This window comes from Sturnira hondurensis, unplaced genomic scaffold (assembly GCF_014824575.4).
Source record: "Sturnira hondurensis isolate 20B ecotype Veracruz unplaced genomic scaffold, ASM1482457v3 Scaffold0007208, whole genome shotgun sequence".
In the NCBI taxonomy this organism is placed as follows: Eukaryota; Metazoa; Chordata; class Mammalia; order Chiroptera; family Phyllostomidae; genus Sturnira; species Sturnira hondurensis.
Window position 1 is genome coordinate 5,929,175 of NW_028079839.1, and position 26,655 is coordinate 5,955,829.

A 26,655-nucleotide genomic window follows, 5' to 3' on the forward strand; every position below is an offset into this window, starting at 1 on the left:
CAGCCGCCACCGTCGCTGGGTCCACGCGTTTCGTCCTACTGCACAAGAGTGTGCCACCGCCGTCAGCCCTCGCACCCCCCGGGGCCTGTGTGGTCCGTCTTACTGTGTGCAAATGTGCGAATGCGGTCAGTCTGCCCTACACCCCAACTGGGTCTGGGCCACTTGTACGCCTAGGTCTGGGGATCTGTCCCACCGGACCCTGCTCTGCTGCTGGCTCCGCCCCTCTTACCCACCCGCTGATCGGTTAGTGGTTGTCGGACTTCCCTATAATGCAACTTTCTGTTTTGTGGCTTTGTCTTTGTTCTCCAAACCTTTGTTGTATTCAAACTTGGTTGTGGGAGAAGGCACAGTGTTTCCACCTATGCCTCCATTTTGGCGGAAGTCTCTATCGTGAAGTTTTTATTTTGCACGTGGGCTCCTTGTGAGATCTGAAAACCAGCGCAGAAGAAGGAATCCCGGAGAACACGTTTGGCCCCTCAGTGGGCTCTAACTCTTCTCGTCCCCAGAGCTTCCCAAGTCCCGCCCACGGACCAGGACCACCCACTGGCACCTAAGAAATCAACTTGTGACCCTCCCAGTAGGGTTTTCTCACCCCAACCCCCAAACCGAACAAGGCGGTCAGAGTCCAGTGTCTGCGGAGAGCTGCAGACTGGCCCCTCCGCTCCGACCGCGGCGACCGTGGGACACGCCGTCCTGTGCTCCGTCTGCCCGTGTGACCGCGTCCCGGGGCCCCTGCCTCAGCGTCTTCCTGGCCCCCTGGGACCTGGTCCCCGCGTTCTGCGGAGACAGCTCCCAGATACTCAGGGTTACCGGGGAGGGGGCAGTGCGGTCTGACCAGGGGCGGGAGGGGTCTTGTTCCTGGGGAGATGGAGACACAAGGGGACGCAGCGCCTCCCCAGACCTACCGACTAGACGCAGAACGGAGCGCAGCGCTTCTCCAGCGCATGCGCGGCGTCCAGAGGAGGGTGTGGGCCCCGGCCCAGGGCTGGCCTGCACCTCGCAGCTGCGAGACCAAACCCCCGGCTCTGCGGAGTCGCTGCCCTTTCCCACCGGCTGTGCCCAGCTCTCGGCACCTGGGAGCGGGCGAGGACGTTACCTGGGGCTGCCCCCCCCCACCGTAAGTTGCTGCAGTGGTGGGCGGTGGGGGTCCCTCAGGGTCACTCACTGGCTCCTGGGGAGGGCGCTGGCGGTGCGGGCATTAAGACGCCGGCACTGGGTGCCAGGGGGTCTCTCCCGAAGGTCGGGGGGCTCAGGCAGGCTCTTCAGACCCACAGATGTCAGTTGCACAGAGGCTGGCGAGCTGTCCGCTTCCTCCCTTCAGACTTGTCCTCGCAGACTGCAAGTTCCAGGCCGGCATTCCGGGAGGCAGGAATGCGCTCGAAGCAGGGCACCTTCCTCCCACTCTGAACCTCTCTGGGGCGCCCCACCCTCCTTGGGTGCAGTAGCTGTCCCTACACACAGTCCACTCAGGAGTCACCGGCTGGCTTTGGTGACAGGGAAGCGGCAGTGGGAGCAGCAGGGCAAGTCCTTCCTTCCAGAGCCCACCGTGTTGGGAGGCTCCAGCCTGGGAGGGGGTGCCTCTTGTGAGCCTTAAATGGAGGGACACCTGCGGTGGGGCTGGGCGCACCGCTGTTCCACTCAGAGCTGCCCGGGCCCTGCCGCCAGCAGCTGGCTGGTCAGCTGAGGTCCCGGTTCTACAGCCTGGCCCCCAGCTGCAGCTGCAGGTCGTTGTCCGTGGCTCACATGCGGCCACAGGTCAGACTGCATCTGCTGGCAGGCGCCGCCCCCCAAGGTTCGTCCGATGCAGGGACGGGCCACTGAGTTTCTTTCACTGGGTCAGCACACGCGGCTTCTGCTCGGAGCTCCATGGGGCTGGCGAACACAGAGGGCACTGGCACCCAGGCTGCCTCACTCAGGGGGAGTAAGCTCAGTGCTCTCGCCCCCGCCCCCCGCCCGTGGCCCCAGGTTCGCTTACAGGCCTTGGTCTCTGGGAGCTCATGTCTCTGTGGAAAGAATGACTTCCTAGAGGAGACATCTGGTTGACCAGAGACCCTGGCCATGGGGCCCTCCCGCATCTCTGAAGAGCTGGGACCACAGATGATGCACATGGCCTTCCTGAGCCTGGCCCCCTGGACTGTCACTGGGGCCTTGGACAGCCCTGTGTGCATGACCCCAGGTTCCTGTCTGCAGACACTGCACCTGCACCTGTCCCCGAGGGTCTCAGAGGGACCCCAAGGCAAATGTCCCATGCAGCCACTGGGGCTGCTGCCTGGTGGCACTTGCTCCTCTAGTTCTTTCTTGTTTCTCCTGCAGAGGAGCTTGATCCTCCAGGTGGGAGGGGCTGGGGATCCAGGTCATAGAAAAGGAGGTTCCACCCTCTGTGTCCCCAAATCTCAGGGTTGGGTAACTCTGCACAGGATGGGGACGAGGCTCAGAGGCTCCTGGTCAGACCTGCCCCCCACCCCCCCACCGTGCTGCCTTCCCTGGGGAGCGTGCTAACATCATTCGTAAGCCCGGCGATGTTGCTGATGTAAAGGGGGGGGCGTGCCTGGGACTCACTGCATGGCCTGCACCAGAGTCCACACCTGACCCCCCACCTGAGCCCACAGCTGAGCCCACAGCTGAGCCCACAGCTGAGCCACTATTGAACCCCTGTGTAGCCTGAATGGTCAGGCTGGACCTAACTAAATGCAACCTGGTAACAACTACTTCCGGAAACCAGAGTGGTAATAGCAACACTGAACATCTAAAAGGTCTCAGAGAGGACTGAAGGCAGACACGTTTTAGATGCAGCTGCTGTTGGTTCAGCCAAAGCTGAGGGGACTGAAACATGAGCAGATTCCTGATTTTGGGTGAACTTTCTAGCGAAGGGCAGAGAACCCACTTTCTTGCGCCGGGGGGAGTGGGTGTGGCAGATGGGGGCAGCTTCACTGTCCTGCCCTTCAGCTGGGGTCTCGCCCTGACCTTCCAGGCAGGGACAGGGCTGGGAGCTGGGGGTCTGGGGCTGGGTGGCTCCTCATGGGCTCCTGGCTGATGGTCAGCTTCATTCCATTCCAAGACCCAGAGTCCAGTCACCCAGAGTCCAGTCACACAAGGAGCTCTGATCCTGCCAGCAGGGGCCAAACACCTCACAGCCCTGATCCCAGGGGCTCTGCTGGCAGGAGGAGGAGGCATCAGCAGCCAAGACTGCAGATCCCCAGGCCCTGCCTATGGCCATCAGCCCTGCAGGTCTGGGAATAGAGGCAGAAATCAGGCCTGGAGTGTCCGCTGCTCAATACCCCTGCCCCACCCCCACCTCCCTGTCTCAGCCCCTCTGACTGTGTTTTCGAGGGGAGCACATTTCTCCGTCCTGATCCAGGCCTGTGCAATCTTGAGGAGGGTCCAGGTGGAGTGCCCGGCAGCCCCAGGTGAGACCCCGACATCCATCTGTCATCTTGGGGGCAGAGCTGGGTTTACTGCNGAATAGAGGCAGAAATCAGGCCTGGAGTGTCCTCTGCTGCCAGTCCCCCTCACCCCCCACCACCTCCCTGTCTCAGCCCCTCTGACTGTGTTTTTGAGGGGAGCACATTTCTCCATCCTGAGTCAGGCCTATGCAATGTTAAGTAGAGTCCAGCTGGAGTGCCTGGCAGCCCCAGGTGAGACCCTGACATCCATCTGTCACCTTGGGGGCAGAGCTGGGTTTATTGCTTGGGACCATTTAGGTGGCAGAGTAGTGTCCAGACGTGCCTTCTCATTTCCGTCACTGGGAAGAAGGGCACAAACTCCTACCGTTCTCTGTCTGTGTTCTGGCATCTCTGTCTTGGGATCACAGGACACAAATGGTGGCTTCCTCCAGAGAGGGGAGGGCTCCCCAAGTGTAACAAGTCCAGCAGTAGTGGCCTTGCAGTTCAAAGGACCTGGCTTCCACCCCCTCCCTCCCTATTCCTGGGACTGGACGAGTGTGATGCTGGAAGTGCAGGAGCCCCTCGCTGCCAGGAGGACAAAACGCAGGCCCAGGAAGACAGAGCAGAAAGAGGTGAAGCTGTGTTCCTGGTATTGTTGCTGGGCTGTGGCAGCCGGGCCTCTGGGCCTGGACTGTGTGAGGGAGCCACAGGCCAGTTGTGCTCCTGAACCATCTTGCTGACATTTCTGGGCATGTGGCTGAAGGCAATTCTGCCTCACAGATTTGAGCCCATGCAGGTAAAACACGTAGCACACGCTGCTCAGTAACCTGGAACTGACAGTTCTTCCTGGTCAGCCAAGACCCTGAGAACTTGGCTGGTCTGGCTGCTGTCTGGACAAGCACGGACCACAGGGAGGCCCGAGCGTCATGGCAGCTGGACTGCCACAGGAAGGATGCCTGTGCCCATCCCCTACTCCACTGTGATGGGAATTTGTGGTTGGAGTCATAGCCCCTCTCCTGACCCCGGAGCAACTGCATCCAGACTTTGTCATGAACTGTGTCTGCTGCCCTTGTTTCTCCATTTGAGTCATTGCCCAGGCCAGAGATGGCTGCGCTTGCCCTGAGACAGAGAGTCTATCACTGTGTCCCAGGGAGGCCCAGAGGGCTCTAACAAGCCACCTGGCTGAGGACCACAGGCCTGGGCAACACTGCTGCCCAACACAGTGACACACAAGCCACCAGCAAACTCAGTTCATGGGACATGCGCTGGCTTCTGCTGGACATGGTCAGGCTGGAGATGGGAGGGTGGCTGTTGCTGTCAGTGAGTGTGAGTCCAGCTGTCACTGCAGTACTTAACTCATCACCTTGGACTGACAGGCTGTACACGGGCACACTCTGCAGACAGACATGCGGTGCTCCACCCTGGGGATCAGAGGCAGGTTTGGCTGGTTCACCCAGTGCCACCCAGAGAGCAGATGAGGAGCCCCTGAGGCACCCACCTAGAAGGGCCATCCTCTCTGTTAAACGACCAGCTTCTGGGTCGGGTCCTGTGAGGTGTTCAAAGCAAGGCTGACGGGCAGCTCAGCTTCTGCCTCGGGCCCCCTGCTCCACAAAGAGGCAAAGTTTGGTGATTTCAGACCATCCCCTCCCAGAACTGACCTGAGGAGACTTTACCTGGATTGGGATCTGATCCATATATTCCCAGTCCCAGCACCAGATAGTGGGTTCTGGGACCCCTTTACTTATGTGTTCCACTCTTATGGTGGCGGGCGATGCTGGGAGTGTTTTCTATTTTCAGCAGAGAATGTGGTCTAATTTTGAGAGAGGCCATTTCATCCTGCTACATACAGGACAGTCTTGTGAGCACATTTCTGATGTACTCTGGTGATTCCTTAGGGCTTACTGTGCCCAGGGCTCAGGGTCAGCCTGTGGGCACCAGCAGGCCCCTGTCTGAGGCAGGTGCCCCTTCTGACTGGTTGGCGCATGTTCTAGTTAAGAGTCTGTTCTGATTGGCTGGTGCCTGCTTTGATTGGCCAGTGTCTGCTCTGATTGGCCAGTCTGTGCTCACCAGGGGGACAAATATACATGGACCCCACCCCACCCAGTGGTCCCTCCTGCCCCCTCCCTGTCAGTCCAGCCCTGAAGTGAGCACAGCAAAGATGCCTGAGTGCTGGCTGATGGTGAGCGTGCTGTGCTGAGGCACCGTGGTGTGAGCCGTGGCTGCATTGCGGGTGTTCTCGTTGGCAGCTGTGTCCATTGCTGTGAAGTGCATCCTGGTGGTGCCTGAAGGGAAACGTGGAGAGGAGTTGATATCCCAACAGCTGACAACCAGCATGGCTACAAAATTATCACAGAAATCGATAGTGCAAAGTGCTTCCGTTTCAGTCCCCTCACTGTGCAGACAGTAGTACTGCCTGTGAAGTGACACAGCCATATAGTCCATCACATCACTGCAGCAATTTCATGGTTATTTGTTCACTCATTTGGAAAGAGTTAGGGTTTCTTCTAACACTGCTGTAGCTGTGGGAACACTGTCCCCCACTAACATGAAACTATCAGTGACCTGAGGGAAGGGCATGTGGCCATCCCAGGTCTGATCCCTCCACCTGTGCCACTGCTCCCAGACACTCGTCCCTCTTTCCCTGACAATGTCAGTGGCATCCTGTCTGGACACTGGCCTCACAAGCCAGAGGGGAGAGCTGGCGGGTGGGGGGGAGTGAGTCCTGGTTGCTTAAACCAAGACTTTGGAGTTTGGTCCGTGAATGGACCTGAGGTGGCTGTTCCCCTCATGGGGTCATCAGGAGACGGTTGGTGCTGGCTGGTGTGCAGGGGTTTGCTATGGGGACAAAGTGACTATGATGACAGGAAAGGAAGGAAAAGGGGGAGAAAACAGCAATGGCTGCCATTGGCAGGTAAGGGGGACTGGAGATCAGCCCATCAGAATGACCTTTCATGCAGAATTTTCAGTTTTATTTACTTTTCAGCTGATGCTGTCTACTCTGAGCTCAGAAGCTGGCCTGCCATGTAACCTTCCTGCCCAGCGAGGTCCCGAGCTTGTCTATGACACACACCGCTCAGATCTGCACCCAGCCCTGCCCACCTCCATTCTCTTAACCTTCGTGTGCAGCCCCTGGAATGTGAAAGGGGTTCACAAATGTGTCATGAATGACTTCACAAGACAAGTGGCTGTCTGAGGTATTTAAGAAGTGAGGCTGTCACCCCCAGTTCTAGACCCCCTTGACGCCACACAGGAGACACTCAGAGCTGTGTGGATTGCTTCTCCCCATCCAGGGATGTCGTCACCTACAGCCACTGACTTTCCCTTCTTAAAACAAACACCGAAAAAGAGCCCTGGCTGGTGTAGCTCAGTGGATTGAGCGCGGGCCTGCAAACCAGAGTATTGAGGTTCGATTCCCAGTCAGGGCACATGCCTGGGTTGTGGGCCAGTTCCCAGCAGGGGACACACTAGAGGCAACCATACATTGATATTTCTCTCCCTCTTTCCTTCCCTTCCACTCTAAAGATAAATAAATAAAATATTTAAAAGAAGCATAGAAACATTTAAAAAAAAACACCAAACAAGGGTTTGTCAGCCTTGGTCAGATGCTCAGTTGGTTGGAGCATCTTCCTGTAACTTAAAGGTTGAGAGGGTTTGATCCCTGGTCAGGGTGTGTATGGGAGGCAACCAATCATTGCATCGATGTTTCTCTCTCTCCCCTCCCCCCTCTCTAAAGGCAATGATAGAAATGTCCTTGGGGGAGGATAAAGAAAAGGAAAAGAGGTGGGTCAGCACCTGGGCCAACAATGCTGGAGGAAACCCGGTCTTTCTCGTCCTTGTTTGATTTGATCTGAAGATAACATAGAAACAGCACCTGCAAAGAACAATCCCAATCAGGTCTAAATTTCCTCAGTGGGGCTCCTTGAATGAGACCAGAGTTTTCCCTTTGTCGTTTCTGACCTACGTTCTTGGGAACTGGCCTCAGTCATTATCTGGGGAGTAGACGGGAGGGATAGCACCGTCTCTCCTTGCCTCTTGAGACCAAGGAGGGCATCAGGGAACATCAGTATATCCATCTGAGCCCAGAGAGAGCTTCCTAAAAGGACAACAGGAGAGAGACCACAGCACAAGCCAACTGTCCAGTAAGCCCAGTGGCTGTCAATGCCATGCTGACCTGTGGGGAGGGCTAGGGTTTGCTGTGTACTGACCTTCCATTATCAACCACAGCATCTGAGACATCTTGGGGGCCCTCATTAAAACACATCACCTGGGCAAAAAGCTGCAAAACCAAAGAGAAGTAGGCTAGGGCACAGAGGACAGTGCCTGTGGTCCCACCTGAGAGCCACCACTCAGCCTCGTGTTTCTCATCTCCCCAGAAAGCAGTTCCCCCACCTCCACCATGGCCTCAAGGATTTTGAAACACCTTCCTCAGGAGAAGAAGGCTGAGAGGAGGACGCTGACATTCTGTGAGGCCTGAAGGTGGAGTGTGCTGTCCCCTTAACTGCAGGACACTGGGCCCTGAATGCACTGCACACACTGCACATTCACGTCTGTACCATTACTAGGCTGACATGTGCTATACAGACTCTTCCCAGAAACACCATTCTTGTCCAACAAGGGGTGGGGGGCGTTGGTGAAACCTCAGCCCAGCCAGGGATATGGGACCCAGTGTAACTGTGGGAACTGAAGGAAGGTGTTCGAGGTATTTGGAAGAAAAAGAGATTGCTGAGGAAGTCAGATGGGGCTTGGTACCATATGTAAAGGGAAGCTGTGTGTGTGTGCCTGCGTATGTGCACAGAAAGCTCTAACTTGCTATGTTAATTGGTATGCCTTAATTGGATTATGCAATCATGGGTGGTTTTATTTTCTGTATTTCCCAAACTCACTTTTTTAAACAACAACAACTACATATTATCAGAAAGAAACAATAATATTCCCATCAAGTATCAGAGTCTGCAAAAGAAAATCTTTTTTTAAAAGATTTTATTTATTTATCCTCAGAGGGGAAGGGAAGGAGAGAGGGAGTGAAACATCAATGTATGGTTGCCTCTCCTGTGTCCCCCACTGGGAACAGCCCCGCAACCCAGACATATGTCCTGACTGGGAATTGAACCGTGATCCTTTGCTTCGCAGGCCTGCACTCAATGCAAAAGAAAGTCTTAAAGTGCAAATTTCAAAAGTTTTCTCAGGGTGATGAGATTAACTATCTCTTACTTTAAAAATTATTTTCATAAAAGCTTTTCTACGTAACTTTTACGAAGTGTGATCTTTGAAGACAGCATCTGTGGGTGACATACCTCCCCAAGGGCAGCTCTCAGAGTCTTGTCAGACACTGTCCAGGGCAATTAGAACTGGAGCCAGACCTGGGGCCAGACCAAGGACAGACAGCTCAGGGTCTGGGGGTCAAGACCAATCTGCAAATTTCAGAAGGGCTTGCCTGACCCCAGCTGTGGAGGGCAGTGAGTTGTTCAGTATTTGTGGCTGACCATCCTGTCCAGCTCCCTTGTCTGGGTGGCAATCAGAACATAAACCAGGTGGGACTGGCCACAGCTGCAGTGGCCACTGTAGTCACAGAGTCAAGTGTGTGATGGAGGCAGGTGGCCACGCAGTCTTGTTACCTCAGTGACTGGTGTTGTTTTTGCCCAAGGACTATTCACCTGCCTATTCCAGGTCTATCACAGTGTCATGTGAAGGAGTTGGGAAGCCAGCAGGTGCAGTTGGAGTGGCCTTGGAGGCCCACCAGGTGTTATAGGGACAAGACAGTGACTTCAGCTGCCTGTCAAGGACAAGAAATGCAGAATCCAGGAGATGTCAGGCTACGCTCACACCTTGGAGCCTCCACCTCAAAACAAGGATGGAGGCTGCCAGCCACTGGCAGGTGGGATGGAGGGGTGTGTAAACACCCAGCTCCCTGCACAAGGTGGTCTTTGACAGTGTGAACTATGCAAGCAAGGCTGAAACAAAAGGGCCTGTTTATGACTTAGCTTTGAGAACCACACACCATTTTCACAACACAGACCAGCTCGATTGTGTGAAGGAGGGACTGCACAAGGGCAGAAGTGACAGCATGTGGATTTGGGGGACACCTTGGAGGCTGGCACCTACACTAGGAATGTGGTTTGCCACTGAAAGGGAGGGAGAGGGAACAGATCTGTCTATTCATCTTAAATCGCTGAGTCTTCTGGGAGAGCTCCAGGGTCTGTCCTCATGCGGGTCATGGTGACTATCACCTGGCAGTCTGTATTTCAGTGCCAGCCACGCTGTCAGCATTACAGCAGGACTCTGCCCCTCTCCCATGGCCCATGCTGAAAGCCATAGAATATTGAGTTTATGGTGTTCTCTTTGTGCTGTGCTGGTGAGGGAGAGAAACAGGGAAGGGAAAGAAAACTCAAGAAAGACACCTCCCTTTGAAAAAGCATGGAAGAAAATAATAGTGGATATTTGTTATTGAAATCCACGTAGTTTATGTAGACACTCTTCTTCACAAGCCTGGCACTGGGAGGAAAGAAAGGTCATCATTCCAAGTCATGGGGTGGGTGTCCCCCTTTTATGAACCCTCCCCAGCAGGAACAGGGTGGGTCACACTTAGGTCTCCCTCATGGAGGAGAGGTTATGATGGTGTCCTCACTAATTGTTGACCATCTCTCTGTATTGAACTCGGCTCTGGTTCTAAGTATGACCTCTGGGAGCTGTTGGCACCCTTCCTTATGCTTATGCAGATGTAGATGTTTACCCTGTTCTCACCCTGAGTCTCGCTGGACTCCTACCCATTGGGTCCACGGGAATTTTGTGCTCTTGGGCCCTGTGGACATTATCTGGGCATGATGGACAGGAATGACCAACATTGTGCATGCCCTTTATCCCATCAGACTTCACAAACAAAAGTTTAAAGATACAATAAGTAATAATTTTGAGATGGTGTCAGTGGTATAGAAAGCCCTGTGGGACGCAGGTACAAGGAAAGTGCATTATAGTAGCTGCTGCCTTGTGAGCCTCATGAACGCCACATGCAGATTGGGTGCACCTGTCACAGGAGAAACTTGTTTTTTCTTGCCAATGCAGTAAAGAATTACAGATCAGCAAGTGTATTAGTGTGCAAGCAAGGTTTATTAGTGATAATTCTCATGGAAGAGGACAGGTCTTGCTGAGGTGGGGGTGAAAGGCAAGAATTTGGATGGCAAGAGGACCAGGTCCTGAGGACTTATGTAGTTGGGATGGGGGTGAAGAAGTTACACATTGATTGATGGGTAAAAGTGGTGCTGGCTTCCATGGGGGACATGACAACCCAAACGGAGGTATGTATGGGGGTTGTTAGCTGAATCCTCATCTCGTTTCAGACCCCAGTTGGTCATCTTGTAAAACAGATACGTGACAGGAGAGTTAAAGTTGCGGCAGTTATCCCAAGTTACCTATGGGCTCTTCCCGTAAGCACTAGGGACCCTCTCATAAAACAGATAATGGCCAGAGGCAATTAGCCAAAAAGTTTTAATGGGTCCTTACCTTGAGTGCTATGGACTACTTCCCATCTTCTAGGGCTTGAAATAGTTTCAAAGCCTTTCTTTGCCAGATATTGGAAATAATACCTAGAATTTCAACACATTAGCATGGTGTTCCTTGTAATGTTGGACCATCTGGCGATAGACTTGGACCAGGCTCAAGACTGCCGAGTTAGTGGGTGACATGTCTTCCTTGTCCTCCCTGCCTTGGCTCACCATCCATCCTACCTAACACACCAGTGCAGGCAGACGTTGTTACCAGTGTCAGTTCTCAGCAAGGGGTAGCCAAGGGTCTTGTTTCACAGGTCACTCTCAGTACCACCTGCCTGTTGAGGAGGCTGTGAGGGTGCCCAGGCTCAGTGGGAGGGTGGCACCTACACTAGGTCCTTTACTGGAGGGAAGCACATCCCCCACCTCAGGGCAGCTGAGTCTATGTGGGGAAAGCAGTGGTGTCTGCTCAGATTCTGAATTTGGCTATAGACTCCTACCCTGTCCTTATCTTCCTTTGTCCAGCACTAAATACCCAGAAGGCATAGGCACTGAAGGCTGTTCAACAGGACTTGTGATCCCGGTGATCCTCTTGCCAGATTCTGTCTGTGCTGACTCAACTTTGAATGTCAAACCGAAAGGCTGGAGTTCCCATTTCTATTGTACAGACTAGGAAGCAGGCAGAGAGTTGAGAATCTTGCCTTAGGTCACACAGTTGGAGGAGACAGAGCTGAGACTCACACTATGGACTGATGTAGAAAATTTGTATGCTGTGCACCAGGAAATGCTGACCCTGAAGGGGCAGCAAGGAGAGAGAGGAAGACCAGGCGCCCAGACTGAGCCAGGCTCCCATTTGTGCACAAGCATCTATCTCTCCCTGCCGTTCACCTCAGAGGCTCCAGAGGTGGTAGGAAACTAGAAAAGCCAAGAGAAGCCAAAGGAGGAGGGTAGGGAGCCTATTAAGAAAAAAGCCTCCACTTCCCAGGAATCTAAGGAATTCCCTTCCCTGGTGAGTCTGCCTCAAATCTTTCTCTCTGGTCAGGAACCAAAGTAGACTGACTCCAGACTCACATTTGCAGAAGTCAAATTTCTGTGGCTGAGTATGAGTTCTTGGTGGCTCTTCCCCGAACTCTCTGCTTTCAGTGATGGGGAAATGTAGGATGTAGGCTTCATATTTGTATGGAGACAAAACTTGTTGGAAAAAGATGTCAAAAAACCATGGAGATTGGTGCTGACATTCCTGTATCAGTTATGGAACCGTTTGTCCATCTCATCTAGTCATGAAAGTGGAGAGTTTGTTTAACTAGTTACTTCTGTACTAATTACAGTCTTGGAGTGAGGGGCCGCGTAGACTACCTATGGCTCTTGATATGCTACTCAATGCTAATGACTCACTCAGTCCACCCGCAAACATAGGGTTTCTCCCGAGTGTGTTCTCTGGTGTCTTATGAGAGGTGACCTGCATGTAAAGCCTCTCCCACACTCCCTGCAAACATAGGGCTTCTCCCCAGAGTGTGTCCTCTGGTGTGTGATGAGAGCTGACTTCTGTGTAAAACCTCTCCCACACTCGCTACATACATAGGGCTTCTCCCCAGAGTGTGTCCTCTGGTGTGTGATGAGAGCTGACTTCTGTGTAAAACCTCTCCCACACTCGCTACAAACATAGGGCTTCTCCCCAGAGTGTGTCCTCTGGTGTTTGATGAGATCAGACTTGCATGTAAAGCCTCGCTCGCACTCCTTGCAAACATAGGGCTTCTCCCCAGAGTGTGTCCTCTGGTGTCCTCTGAGAGCTGACTTATGTGTAAAACCTCTCCCACACTCCCTGCAAACATAGGGCTTCTCCCCCGAATGTGCCCTCTGGTGTGTGATGAGAGCTGACTTCTGCGTAAAACCTCTCCCACACTCCCTGCAGACATAGGGCTTTTCCCCAGAGTGTGTCCTCTGGTGTGTGATGAGAGCTGACTTCTGTGTAAAACCTCTCCCACACTCCCTGCAGACATAGGGCTTCTCCCCAGAGTGTGTCCTCTGGTGTTTGATGAGATCAGACTTGCATGTAAAGCCTCGCCCGCACTCCTTGCAAACATAGGGCTTCTCCCCAGAGTGTGTCCTCTGGTGTCCTCTGAGAACTGACTTCTGTCTAAAACCTCGCCCACACTCCCTGCAAACATAGGGCTTCTCCCCTGAGTGTGTCCTCTGGTGTGTGATGAGATGCGACTTCTGTGTAAAGCCTTGCCCGCACTCCTTGCAAACATAGGGCTTCTCCCCTGAGTGTGTCCTCTGGTGTCTGATGAGATGTGATTTCTGTGTAAAGCCTTTCCCGCATTCCTTGCAAATATAGGGCTTCTCCCCTGAGTGTGTCCTCTGGTGTCTGATGAGATGTGATTTCCGTGTAAAGTCCCGCCCGCACTCTCTGCAAACATAGGGCTTCTCCCCAGAGTGTGTCCTCTGGTGTCTGATGAGATGTGACTTCCATGTAAAGCCTTGCCCACACTCCCTGCAAACATAGGGCTTCTCCCTTGAGTGTATCCTATGGTGTCTGATGAGAACTGAGTTCTGAATAAAACCTCTCCCACACTCCCTGCAAACATAGGGCTTCTCCCCCAAGTGTGTCCTCTGGTGTTTGATGAGATGTGACCCATTGTTGAAGCCTTGCCAGCACCTTCCATACTTGATCGTTATATTTTTCGACATTCCTACTTTCACAAATAACTTGCCTGCACCCTCTGGACTCTCTTTCTGGCTTCTATGGGGCTCCTCCTCCATCATTGTCTCCTGCTGAGTAGAGCTCATTTGTTCTTTGGAAAGTTGGGAAAAGCATCTTGAGATTCTCCCCTGACTCATTCCTTTAAGCAAAGACTTGAACCTTTCTTTGACCTCTTGACCTTCAGCTTTATCATTCCAATTGTGCATACTAATGTGTTGCTGCTGCTGATTCTGATCCTCTGGGCAGGGTTCCTCTGCTTGGAGCTGTTTTTGTACAAATGTTCCCGGGAGAATCTGAGAGGGATGATTGATTTTCATGTGTTGGCTGAGGAATTTCTGACTGGAGAAGGCCAGAGAGCAGGAGGGACATGGGTGCACCTCTGGCTTTGGTTCCGCTGAAAAAGAAAAGTTTGGTCAGGGCAGATGTTGATGAGAATGCCTGGGCCATACGATTAGTCTCCTGGCAAGACCTGCCCCATGAATCCTTCTTACTGTGGTGACAATGTAAGCTCTGTCTCCCACAGTGTCAACTCACTGTCTATTTTCCTTTTTATTTTTATGCAGTGCATCTTCCTCAGTAATTCAGAAAGCCCACATCAAAGGTCTGTTCTAATATTGCCCAGACTAGGGATTTTCGAGAAACATCAGAGGCAATTTCACTCCCTGTGTGGATGGAACTGCAATGACCCTTCCCTTCTATAAGTATTTTCTAAGTCATGTTAAAGAGGGAAACCACACCCCCAACGTGGAATTGCTTCTCTCTGGTTTCCAGAACAGTAAAATAAAACGTCCTTCCTGTCCCTGCTCGTGCGGCTCAGTGGGTTGAGTGCCAGCCTACTAAGCAAGGGGTCACAGGTTTGATTCCCAGTCAGGGCATGTGCCTGGGTTGTGGGCCAGGTCCCCAGTAGAGGGCATGTGAGGGTCAACCATGCAATGATGTTTCCCTCTAAAAATAAATAAAATCTAAAAAAAAGTCCTTCCTCAAGCCTCACACCAGATATTTATGCTACTGGCATTGAGTGTTAGCCCATCTTAAATACACCGAGAAGTCCCGTTTCAAAATTTTTCTCCAACCACACTTCTTACACTCCTGACTCCTCTCTGACCAATCCACCATGCGCTCTCAATTGGAGATGAAGTAATCTCTAAGGGGATTCCCCACTGGGGTTTATTTTCTAAAAATTAACAAAGCATAATCAGAACAGAGAACACACCACTCTACAGCTAATGACTGCATACTTTCACTCATGAAATCCCCGGTGTCTCAACTTGGATCATGGACACTGCACCTCTGGGCTGCTAAGCATCTGATCTCCATTCTTACCCTCTATGCTGAGACGAGACCTGAGTGACCCTCAGCCAATTCTATGCCCTACCTCTTTGCTTCCCTGCACTAGCTGCTCCCTCTGCCCACAGGTATTTTTGTAAATGTTATCTCCTGAGGGAACCCTTCCGGGACCACCTGCCACAGCACGCCTCCCCTTATACTGACCCCTAGGCACTTGTCCTGGATTAGTTTTCTCTAAAGCACTAACCTCTGTGTAGTGTTATGCACATGCAAGTGCGTGGACCTGGGTTTCCCTCCTTCACCTGTCAGCTCCTGAAGAGCAGTGATTCTGATCCTCACATTAATTTGTATTTCTAAGTCCCAGGACGCTGTGCACCACAGAGTAGGATCACACATGACAATTCACTGAAATAACGAGTGGTGTGGCTTGGCGGGTTTGGTGTTGTCCCCAAACTGAAAGGTTACGATTTCGATTCCTAGTCAGGGCACTAGGAATCGATTCCATGCCAGCCAGGGTTGTGGGCCAGTTGGCGATGTCAGAGACAACTGACTAATGTTTTCTTGTACATTGATTTCCTTTTCTCCCTCCTTTCTACTCTCTGTAAAAATAAATAAAATCTTTTTAAAGATTTTTGAAATCTTTTTTAAGGGGGAAGGGAGGGAAAGTGAGAGAGAGAGAAACATCAATCTGTGGTTGCCTGTCACGTGCCCCCTACTGGGAACCTGGCCTGATACCCAGGCAAATGCTCCAACTGGGAATCAAACTGGTGACCCTTTGGTTCACAGGCTGGTGCTCAATCCACTGAGCCACATCAGCCAGGGCAAAATCTTTAAAAAGTAATAAATGCCTATAAACAAAAATGTTTTATTTAGAAGTATGAAAGAAAGTTAGGAAGAAACAGCTATAAAAGTATCAGAAAAACTGCTTGGTGACAGAACTGGTTAGTGCTTGAAAACTTTTCTTTTTTGCCTCTCAACCTTTCAACGCAATAGGCAGCTGTATTTTTTTGTGTATGAAATATTTTAAAAATAAGAAATATAAAAATTTTGCCTAGGAGTCAAAGGCATATGGATGAATTGTGAATTTCTGAGGCATCTGACTTGAAACTTTACTGACTTTAAAGTAGATTTTACTCTACTTAGGAGTTGAATCGTGAATATTTCTGTGGAGAATTCTCTCTTTTCTTTCTGGTTTGAAGAAAAGTGGTGCCCACCTCTCCCAGCCGCGAGCTCTCTCTTCCACTTGCTGCCCCACTTGCTGCCCAGCTCCTGGCCATACTCGTCCCCACACCAGACAAGCAGCTCACAGCCTGGTCTGATAAGCCGGCAGGTTCGATAGAAAATCTGCCCATGGTATTGAAAGGCCACCAGGTTCTGCTCTTCATCATCCCGGGCACAGTTCACATACCTGGGATTGAGGCAGAAGAAGGAAAAGAAAACCATAGTGATAAGTTCTCACTACCTGTTACATCCATGTCCAGCTCCTCACGAATTCTTAAGGCCCCCAGGCCCTGATGTTCCCCACTGCCCCCAGTGCTCTCAGGGAACCTTCTGTTCAGTGTAAGCGTCTGTCAGCATGTTTTGTGAACACCTGTCTCCAAGTCCTGCTTGCAGTGCTCATCCTGCCTAAAACCCAGTTCTAGACTTAACCTCTACCCTCATTGGCCATAATATCCAGTGATCTCTGGCTTCTACAAACTCTAAATCAAGTTGTCTCACACCACAGAACCTGGTGCTTGATCTAGAGCTCTGCTTCTAAATTAGCTCACTAATTATCCATTACTCAGTCCACATCTATTTTCTCCTGAGAGGCCTTCCTCCAACCCCCCTACACTTTATGTAGGATACCATTCACTTGCCTACCCAAGGTTACTGTAGAAAATTGAATGTCTTTTTGTCTTCTTAGAATAAAACAGAATGATAGTAGTTGATTCACATTGTTATACCTGATAAAAGAGAGCCTCTCTCAGGAAAGGGTCCCATGACCATTCCTTTGCAGGCCTCAGAAGCCCAGCTCTAGTTAGAAGTGAGGCTGGGATGGTTTGCTGCCCTCACAGGTTTAGGCAATCCTTGGTGTGTGCTATCTTGACACTGTGCACTTCTTGGAAATTATAGTTAAATGTTTCTAAAAGCAACTGTTTTATGTCTGCAAGAAGTCCTTCATAAAGACATGGATTGTGTGATCTGTTTAAGTAATGTATTCCTTCACTTAAACTGGAACATGGTAAGTGCTTAATTAATGTTCATTTGATAAATTAAAGTGCAATCCAGTGTCCCTGGTGAATCTAGGCTCTTCAAGGACCTTTCCAGTGCCCACGTTGTGTCTAGTAGAGACCTTTATATTTTGAGAACATATGCTGTACTTTCTTCCTAAATGTCCCCTGAAATGAAAGAACACTGTATGGAGAAAAAGAGGGAAAAGGGATTAAGGGAGACCACTGAGGGAGGCATGATGAGAGAGACAGATATATGGGCTCCTGGGGAATGAGTGTCCCCTCTGGCACCCAGAGACCTGTTGACCTCACCTCATCCAGTTGGCCCAGGATTTATCCTTCCCATCCACATACTCATAGCAGTTTTTCCCTCTGGCGATCTGTGTTTCAGAAAAGAAGTGGAAGACCTTTACTTTTTTTTTTTAAAGATTTTATTTATTTATCTTTAGAAGAGAAGGGAAGGAGAGAAGGAGAGAAATATCAATGTATGTTTGTCTCTGGTGAGTCCCCTGCTGGGAACTGGCCTGCAACCCAGGCATGTACCCCGACTGGGAATTGAACCACCATTGTGTGGTTCGCAGGCCTGCGCTCAATCCACTGAGCCACACCAGCCACGGCCTTTACTTTTTTTTTGTGGAGAGGTAATAGAAGAATTATTTTACTCCACTGTCACCAAAGCTCTCCTAGCCTGCATGGGGATTCAATTGCCAGTTGTGACCACATGGTATTTTTCCTACTCATCACCTACACACCTTAGTCTACCTGTCCAGTCAGAGCAGGAGCCCCACAAGGGAGGAGCCACTCTTTTGTGTCTGTACCACTTTGCTCCCACTTACCTTCTGATCCTTCAACAGGAGCTCTGTGTTCATGCAAAGTCCAGTCAGTACACAGAGTTAACCACATCATCCCCTCCATGTCTAGCACGTAAGAGGTGAGGTCCCTCCAAGTCTCAGAAGGAATGTGGGAAGCCAGAGGACAGGGGAAGAGGCAAATAGTTCTCACCAGCCAGGAGTATCTGCTCTTGGCTGCCTCTTCATCTTCTGTGATGTGTCCTTCATAAGGGCCAAAGTGCAGACCCACAGGCAAATCAGCTGCCTCATTCCACACTCCAAGCCCAGCCTCAGGAATGCCGGATGGCCCAATTCTCAACCCAGGGGGCAGGGTGAGGGCTGAGCGGTGGGGATGCCCCTTGTCCACTGCACTGTCCTTTACAAATGTAGGGGGCCCATGCATAGCACAGCTGTCAATGAAGAAGTTCTGACACTTCTCACAATCTGGAGGCGAGAGCAACAGGGGTTAGGGAAGGTATAGTGCATGTTCCTGGACACAAAGAGCTTCAGAGGGAGTCTGGCAATGACATCATTGAGACTCAATCCTGTACTCCATGTCACTAGAGGAAGGGAATGATTTGGGGACCAAAGGACTAAATGGAAGTTATTGTATCATAATATACTTCTTAGTGAGGGTCACTTACAAAGGTAGTCATCAATCTGGGGCTCATTGATCTCTTGGTACACATGGCCCTTTCTTTCTTGTAGGTTGTACATCTTCACATCCATTTCCTTTCTCCTGAGTTCTAAGGTGGAGAATGCCAGGTGAGCGAGGTTGGTGTGTTGTGGAGTATTAATTCCCATTTTATCATATAACATACAATCTCTTCTCACCAAATTATCATCTGTCCTTTTGCATACTCTGGTATTTTACTCTGTTAACTATTGGTTCAGAAGATGAAAACTCCATACTAACTACAGATGACTGATTCAATTTTGGTGTCTAGATCTTCCCATTACCAGGTTTAACTTGCCAACCTTTAATCATTCATAATATATTTATGGAGTACACATGTGTTAGGCAATGAGTACAGGCCTGGGCACACAATACCAATAAAGCGTGGTTGCTATTATCACAGATGGATTTATTGGACAACTTGCATGTTATCATCTGTTTTACATGCAATTTAATGTTTTCAAACAACATGAGTGATGTTTCCTTATCTTCACTTTACACATTAGTATTTGGGAGTTCATAGAATTTATAGGATTTGCCCAAAGGTCTAATAGTAACTTTAGTCTCAGCTTAGCCCTGCTTAAATCCAGGCTCATCCAAAGTCCTCCCCACATACCTAGGTCATACTTATGAGCCCTTCTATAGGACTTAGAGAAACTAAAGTTTCCAAATTATTTTTTCTTACCCGATTTTTGTCTGGTGTGCTTTCCAAAGGCACATGCTTCTCCAGGAGGGGACACTGGTTCCTGGGCATGCTCTGACTCACTTGCAGTCATCAAATTTGCTGTTTCTGACAATTCCTTCAAATTATATTCATTGCTTAATGGTATCTTGGATGTTGCCTTCAATATAACAGTCACATATTAAAAGATAACATGTATTTAATTTTTTAAGGCTTCTGGTACATTTTATATGCATGTCTTTAATACTTCAACCCTTGGAAATACCTAGGGAGTATGAATATTAGAGGGTATAGGGCCAATGTGGGTAATGAACCCAAGATTAGAACTCATATCTGATGGCTCTTTCCTTTCAACTGTCTGTATAATATTGAGAGTGAAGAATATTGGGAAGAGAATAAAGAAATGGTTGGTAGAAACATCTAGACAATAAATAAAATGGTGATAAAATTTGCAATACTTTAGAAAGAATATTTGTACTTAGATTAACTGGTTCCCACCAATTCTGTTTGAATAGGCTATATCAGTAGGTACTTGTCTTCAGTTTCATGATCTTTATAACATGATAATTTTTAATGTAAGTGTTCTGTGAATTGTGTAATATGAATGTGAGGTTACAGTCCTGCTATCGATTTACCTCTCAGCTCTCTCCATGTTTCACATATCACAGAAATTGCCTTCAGCGTTCATTGATCATCTTCTAATTTAATTTGTAATTGTGAAATCATTCAGCAAACATTTGGGAGCCCTCAGGGGCCCTGACCTGGGCCTGTGACCTCTGAGAAGTCTCAGGTATGGACCACCTCTCAAAGAGCTCACAATATGGAGGGAGGCGGGTTGAACAAATGATTCTAAATAGGATGAAAGTGGCCTCATTGGAACTCAGAGAAAGAAGCTGTTACTTTCCCGCATAAGAACGGGCCTTTGAAATCAGTTCCAGATGGATGAGTTTTTATAGAAGAGTGTGTAATGTGTATGAAGTCCTTAAGTCATTTTATTATTTGTTGTTTCTCAATCATCAAACCTAAAGCTCCTCAGGGGTTGGGAGATACTTTTTTTGATTAGAGTGGGAGGCTGTGATCCTGGGCATTTTACATTCTTCTTCATCCGAACCACCCACTGCACAAGCTGCCTATACATCGTACACTTTCCTTAGTCAGAGGGTCTTAGTGCATTTCTCACTTCACTATAGCAGAGAACTTTCATTGAAACCATCAGTCAGATGAATGATGTAATGACATATGGATAAGACAATGTAAAATTTAGAAACTATGAAAGTTTATTTTTCTATTTAAAAAAAAGATATTATTCATTTTCTTGAGAGAGGGGAAGGGTTGGAGAAAGAGAGAGAGAGAGAGAGAAGCATTGATCACTTGCCTTTCACACACACCCCAACCTGGAATCTGACCCACAACCCAGGCATGTGCCCTGACCAGGAATCAAAATGGCAATCTTTCACTTTGCAGCGTGACAACCAACTGGTCACAGTGGTGAGGGCAAAACTCTGAAAGTTTTAATGAGTTTGTAAGTGTTTTAGAGAAGCAAATAGCAAATATGGGTTAGACTGCACTATCACTGATACTGTGATCTTAGACATATAGTCAAACATTTCTCTGCTCTGAAAGATCACTTTCCTCATTGTAAATGGAGATAGTTATATTGTACGTACCTCATCAGGTTGTTGTAATGTTTGAGTGAGTTTATTCATATAGAATTCTTAAAATCTGAAACATTGTGAGAATGAAATAAATGGTAGTTACTATTGTTGCTGTAGTTGTTAACTATTAAGTAGATGATGAGCCCTGGCTGGTGGGCTCAGTGGATTGAGTGCTGGCCTGCAGACTGAAAGGTCACCATTTCCATTCCTGGTCAGGGCACATGCCTGGCTTCCAGTTCAGGTTCCCTACTTGGGGGCAGGTGAGTGGCAACCCATACAGGTGTGTCTCACACATGCTTCTCTCCCTCACTTTCTCCCTCCTTTCCCCTCTCCAAAACATCAATAAATAAAATCTTTTAAAAAAGACGGTAATATTGGAAAATGTGTTGAAGAGACCAGGAAAGGAAGGCAGAAGTTCCTAGGATACTTTCTGCATTTTCCTACTCTTACCTGCATTTCTATCCATGAGGAAAATGTTCTTGTCAACAGGATTTGGGAAATACCCACCTTCTGGTGTTTACTCTGCTCCCTTCTGAAGGCCACCCAAGAAGGGTTCACTGAAAGATGAAATCAGTGTTTTGGTTGGTAAATGTTTCCAGAATCTGGAGATTCTTATTAGGGACACAGAATTCTGAACGAGAGTAGTCCAAGAACAACCCCAGGATGATTGGAAAATGTTTTCTGAGGTATCATTAAGGCCTGTGCTTCTATTGGGGCCATCCACTAATTTCATTAGAATGATAAAAAAATAGAGAAAGTGTCATCTACACTTCACCCTATGTTCATAAAGCATCTATTATCATTTATTAAAAAATAAATTAGCCCCTCCTGACAAAAATGTAATGAAAGTAACACAATTCCATGTCTTCCACATAACCCTTTCTCCATCCTGTTTTCTTCATCCAAACCGCCCTTGTCTGGGCTAAGGGCACCACAACCCCCTCGCCTCCTTTCTCCTATATCCTTCTCACTGTGCACATACCGGCCATCCACACCCTTCCTTAATCATTAGACTCCGGTCAGCATCCACAGTCTGATGACCACAGAAACAGAATTCCAGTCAAGTTGAAGATCACATCTTGGCTTCAGCTGTGTTTCAACCTGAGACCCATGAAAGTGGACTGACCCCACCCACTGAACACTCATGATACTGGAAAGAACGGCACCATGGCAGACATCAGAAAATGATAGTGATAAAACTACTCACTACTCTGGCCCCTCCCCCCAGCTCCCCTCATCACCAAGGTTAATACTGTTCCCTTCTGTCTCTGTGCAGGCCATCGGGCAGCCAGGTGTTGGAACACCCCTCACCTGCCAGACCTGCCTCCCTCTCTTGTGATGACAACTATTCTGAATTAGTTCTTATTCACTTGTGTGTTCTTACACATTTACTGCTTATTAACGTATGTATAAATATACGTGATTATGTTGCACACTTGAAAGTTCACAGGAACAGTCCCTCACTGTACGACACACTGTTCTGCATCCTGCGTGTTCGCTGGACAAGCAAACCCTGTCCCCTGGTTATGTCCCGAGATGCAGCCTGACCTACACCAGGTCCGTGTCGGGAGGGCAGCTCTGCCTCCTCCTGCCCCTCACCTCGCTGCCCTGGAGCCCATTCTTCACCAGCGTCCGCAGGGTCCTCCTCCTGGAGCTCGGTGGCCCGCCTGTGGTGGTGACACAGGAAAGCTGGTTGAGGGGCGCTGAGACCTGGAGAGAGACAAAACCTTTGTCCCGAAAGCACAGAGCTTGGGCTCCGATGGGATGGGGGAGTCTACAAGGAGTTGCCGTGAGCGCCGCTCCACCAGCGCCCGCCCTGCTCTGACATAGGAGCAAACTCCCCCGTCGGTGTCCACGCAGGAGGGAGCTGCAAGTGGATGGAGCCGCCTGAGTGCGAGCCAGCCCAGAAGCCCTAGGGTCACCGGGTCACCTCCTGCCCAGCGCCTGCGCGCTACCTAGGCTGGTGAGCACGTGGAAGTTCCTCTTCAGGTTCTGGTACCGGCATTTCTCCCGGGCTCCCATCCCCGCCCACTCCTCCCTGGAGAAGCAGAGGGAAGCGTCTGGCAAAGCTTCTTCAGCCTGGAGAAGAGAGTGGAAACATCAGTAACTCGGTGATGCGCGTGACCGCGCGCGGGGAGGTGGGGTGGGGAGGGCGGAGCGGTCTTCCCTGCCCTGGGCCCGCGACGCGGAGTCCCGCCTCTCCCACCAGCGCTCGGCACTCGTACAGCCCGGGCCACCCCGAGGGCTGGGCGTCTGCGGAGCTGTCACCGACCCTGTCCCCACGCTTCCCGCCGGCCCCTCAGCTCACCTGAGGTGTCCGCCCCACTTCTCCCTCAGGGCTGTGCTGAGGGACCCCGTCTGGGTTCATGGTGTCCCAGCCCTGAGTCCGAGGCGAGGCGCCTGTGGAAGGAGACGGCGCTGAGAGGGCCGAACGCCCTTCCCCGGGCTGGCGGGGCCGGGAGAGGGGGACGCGGGGGCCCTGAGGGAGGAGGGGCTGGATGCAGCGGCAGAGCTGCCTGCAGACCCTCCCGCAGGGGGCGCCCTAGTTCCCGCCCTTCCCTCCTCTCGCTGCCTCAGCGCGGGCTCCACAGGCGCCCCATCGGACGGGCGTCTGAGGGGACCCATCGTCCCGACCGGCCTGTGGCGGCGCCAGGAAACGCGCTTTTCCCGGGAAGGGCTCGGAGGCGCACCCGGGATCCGGAGAGGCCCGCACGGGACGCAGGCGCGGTCCCCGGCCGACCGCCGTCTCTCGGGCCGACAGGCTCGGGGTCCCTGAGGACTCGATCCCGCGGCTTCCGGGCTGAGGACGCTGAGGCCTGGGGGGAGGGGAGGGTCAGACCCCGGCGGCGGAGGAGACTCGGGGCCTCTCATCGAGGGGCTTCCGGGTCCCCACACGGAGTTCGTTTCCAGGACGACGGCATTTAGCGTCTCTGAGTTTGGGGAGACTCGGTCTTTCCGGGTGAGCTGCAGGTTGGGTGTCCCGAGCTGAGGGGAACTGGGGTTTTCAGGCTGTTTGGGGTCTAAGCGTTGGGGGTCCTCCGAGTTAGCGCACGTGGGCCCCTCAGGATGAGGGCATCGGGATCTCTTAGGCTGGACTTTGAAGGTCTCGGGCTATGGGCTCCATATACGAAGGCTCCCCGCTTACCGGCCAGTCTCCAGGGTACCCTGCGGCACCTCCCACCTCCGCGGAGCTCCACTCGGAGCTGCGGGGCTTCCCGCCCGGGGGGGCGGCTCCACCCTGGATAGCGTCCAATCAGTGCTGGGATCTCCGGGTCCTGCCCGCCAATGGGCGGTCAGAAGAAGCTGAAGGGGCGGGACAGAGGGACAGCGCACCCTGGGTTCCGGACTGGCCAGCGGAAGACCCGCCCCACCCCACGGGGATTGGCTACCCTGGGTCTCCTGAGCGCCAATCACGCAGCCTGTAGCTCCGAAGCTCGTTTTCCTGCAGCTGGTGAGGAGTCCATCCCGCAGGAGCTGAGAACTCCAAGCCGGGGCCGGACCTTAGGGTGAACGTGGGCCTCCTGCCTCCTGACAAAGTGTCTTTGTTCCACTAGACTGTGGTCGGGATCCCTAAGTTACATCTAGGCCCGTCCGTGCCCCGCCTCCCCTTTTCAAACCCACTTTCAGCTAGAGCTGCATAAGCAGTGAGGACACGGTCGAGACTGTATTGCATTCCGTGGAAACTTAAGTCAGTAAATTCTGACCACTCAATTCATAGACACAAAATAAGTCCCAGAGGGCTCAAATACTTAAACACAACAAATGACATAATAAGTATACTGGAAAACACACTGGGAGAGTTTCACATCTCAAAGAAGTGGTGTTATGAGCAATAGGTATCTTTAAGTAATTCAGGTGTAAAAACATTTCAGAAATAGGAAGACAAGATAAAAACCAAGCAAAACTGAATAAATTTAGAAATACTGGAAAAACCTACAAGTATTTTGCATGAAAATAACATCAAATTTGAGTACAGGCGTCCACAGAGCAGGGTCAGTTTAGCTGCTACTGGGAAGAGTGTTACTGGTCCTTATTTGAGCACGTAAATATAACTTGATTTCCATGGATGGCAGATAAGCCAACTAACTATTACTGTGAAACTGCATAAAGGGAAACCTCACTAAAGTGGACTTAGGGGTCAGTGGAGGTGCTGTCACATAACATCACCCAGGGTCAATTACAGGAGAAATTGTCTGTCACAGGCCCCAATATGAAGATGTATCGTATGCTCCCAAGAGAAACCGAGTCCCCAGCAACTCAGCCAGAGAGAAACCGTCGTCACCCCGATGGTTTCCCCCAGTGCACTTTCTGCTGAAATGATCCCTACCAACTTCCTCCTTTCTCTATGTAACATAACGGTCCTCTCTTTTACTTATGGATCTTGCCAATGACTTTTGCTACAGCTTGCTTGTCTTAAACTGCATTTTTTTTTACTGTTTCTGAATAAACCCCTTATCTGCTGGTAAAATAACTGACTGCTATATTTTTAACATAATGTGGTGGCCCATATGGGGATCCAGAGGACTCCTGACATCTCTGAGGCTGATGAGCAAGCAGGTGCAGTGTCCTTACTCTGAAAGACTCCAGGAAGGGTCCTTTGGTGCAGACTCTCCAGTGATTATTTTGAGAATAGCCATCCAGAAACAACATCCTCATACCCTCTGATCCAGAAATTCCACTTTTCAAAATTTTCTCCTAGTAGCCCTGGCCTGATAGTTCAGTTGGTTAGAGTGTCCTGCCTATAAGCCAAGGTGTTCAGTTCATTCTCCAATCAGGGCACATACAAGAATCAACCAATGAATGAATACATAAATGGAACAACTAACTCTCTGTTTCAAAATAATAAATGCAATGGAAATAAAAACATTAAAAAATGTCCCTAGTTATGCTTCTCTGTGTATATATGAAGTAAAGTGTGTTTAATATATTTTATCTAACATATATAACATAATTTTAAAGTTTTCAGTAGAAGGGAATCTGTTAAATTATGATTTGCTCGCATTATGAAATATTATAGAATATTAAAAATGGGTGAGAATATATATTTCATTAAAGAAATAAAACCAGAAAAGGTGGTTCTAATGGATTTTAACAGAGAATAACTTCTAAATAATGTTATTATGTGAGAAAAGTATCCTGCAAAACATATTATGTTTAAAAAAACCCAAGCAGAGGATGTGCTGAGAGGAGACACAGGGACTGTTCACTGGGTTCAGGGCCTGGGCAACGTGGAGGGGAAAACTTGCTTTTCCTTCATGTCATTTAGAATGTTGGGTCATTTGCTTAAATCTATCTATAGTTAAATCTATCTATAATTTCTCCTTTACTTAAATCTATCTATAAGTACTTTTTGTGGATAAAAGAATGGATGAGAAGTAGTTGTTTCTATGTATATGCATTTAAAAGTGACTCAACAAAAATTCTGCACACCCTCATTACATCCAGCGGCCTGAGTTGCCTTCCTTATCTGAATAGCACCTTGACCACCCAAAGTGTTCCAGCAGGAATATTTCCATAGTACAAAATATACTGTGTTACACATTTACTGTTTGAGAGATGAAAACCATTTATTATGAAAACAATGAATTTTATATTTATGTATTGGATCCAAGGCCAAGCCACTAATATGCGTCCCAAGCATGCATCTCTGCTGCCTTCTCGTGGTAGTTTTGGGGAATAACATCTTAGTACAGGTCAGCCGGAAAAGTGGTTGATTACAGTGGAGTATCAGTGACTGATTTTTT

The 26,655-nt window shown here is 50.0% G+C and overlaps 1 protein-coding gene across 1 annotated transcript; it reads right to left on the bottom strand.

Moving 5' to 3' along the window:
* Positions 1–5,510: 5,510 nt before the first annotated feature.
* Positions 5,511–23,303, bottom strand: LOC118990612 (histone-lysine N-methyltransferase PRDM9-like). The gene is made up of 11 exons (XM_037051292.1): positions 23,220–23,303; positions 22,867–22,990; positions 22,511–22,621; positions 21,419–21,468; positions 19,260–19,416; positions 18,543–18,644; positions 18,071–18,342; positions 17,381–17,448; positions 16,070–16,263; positions 14,674–14,742; positions 5,511–5,665 (listed from the first exon to the last, which is right to left on the bottom strand). The coding sequence occupies exons 1-11, from the start codon at positions 23,277–23,279 to the stop codon at positions 5,511–5,513; spliced, it is 1,362 nt and encodes a 453-aa protein (XP_036907187.1). The 5' UTR covers positions 23,280–23,303.
* Between the last annotated feature and the right edge of the window lie 3,352 nt (positions 23,304–26,655).

Excerpts from the sequence above, each read along its gene's own strand:
- LOC118990612 (XM_037051292.1), bottom strand. The coding sequence starts at position 23,279 with ATGAACCCAGACGGGGTCCCTCAGCACAGCCCTGAGGGAGAAGTGGGG. Across the intron at positions 22,991-23,219 it reads AAGTGGGGCGGACACCTCAG|GCTGAAGAAGCTTTGCCAGA; the intron begins GTGAGCTGAGGG and ends TCTCTTCTCCAG. Across the intron at positions 14,743-16,069 it reads AGAGCTCGCGGCTGGGAGAG|AAAATAAACCCCAGTGGGGA; the intron begins GTGGGCACCACT and ends GTTAATTTTTAG.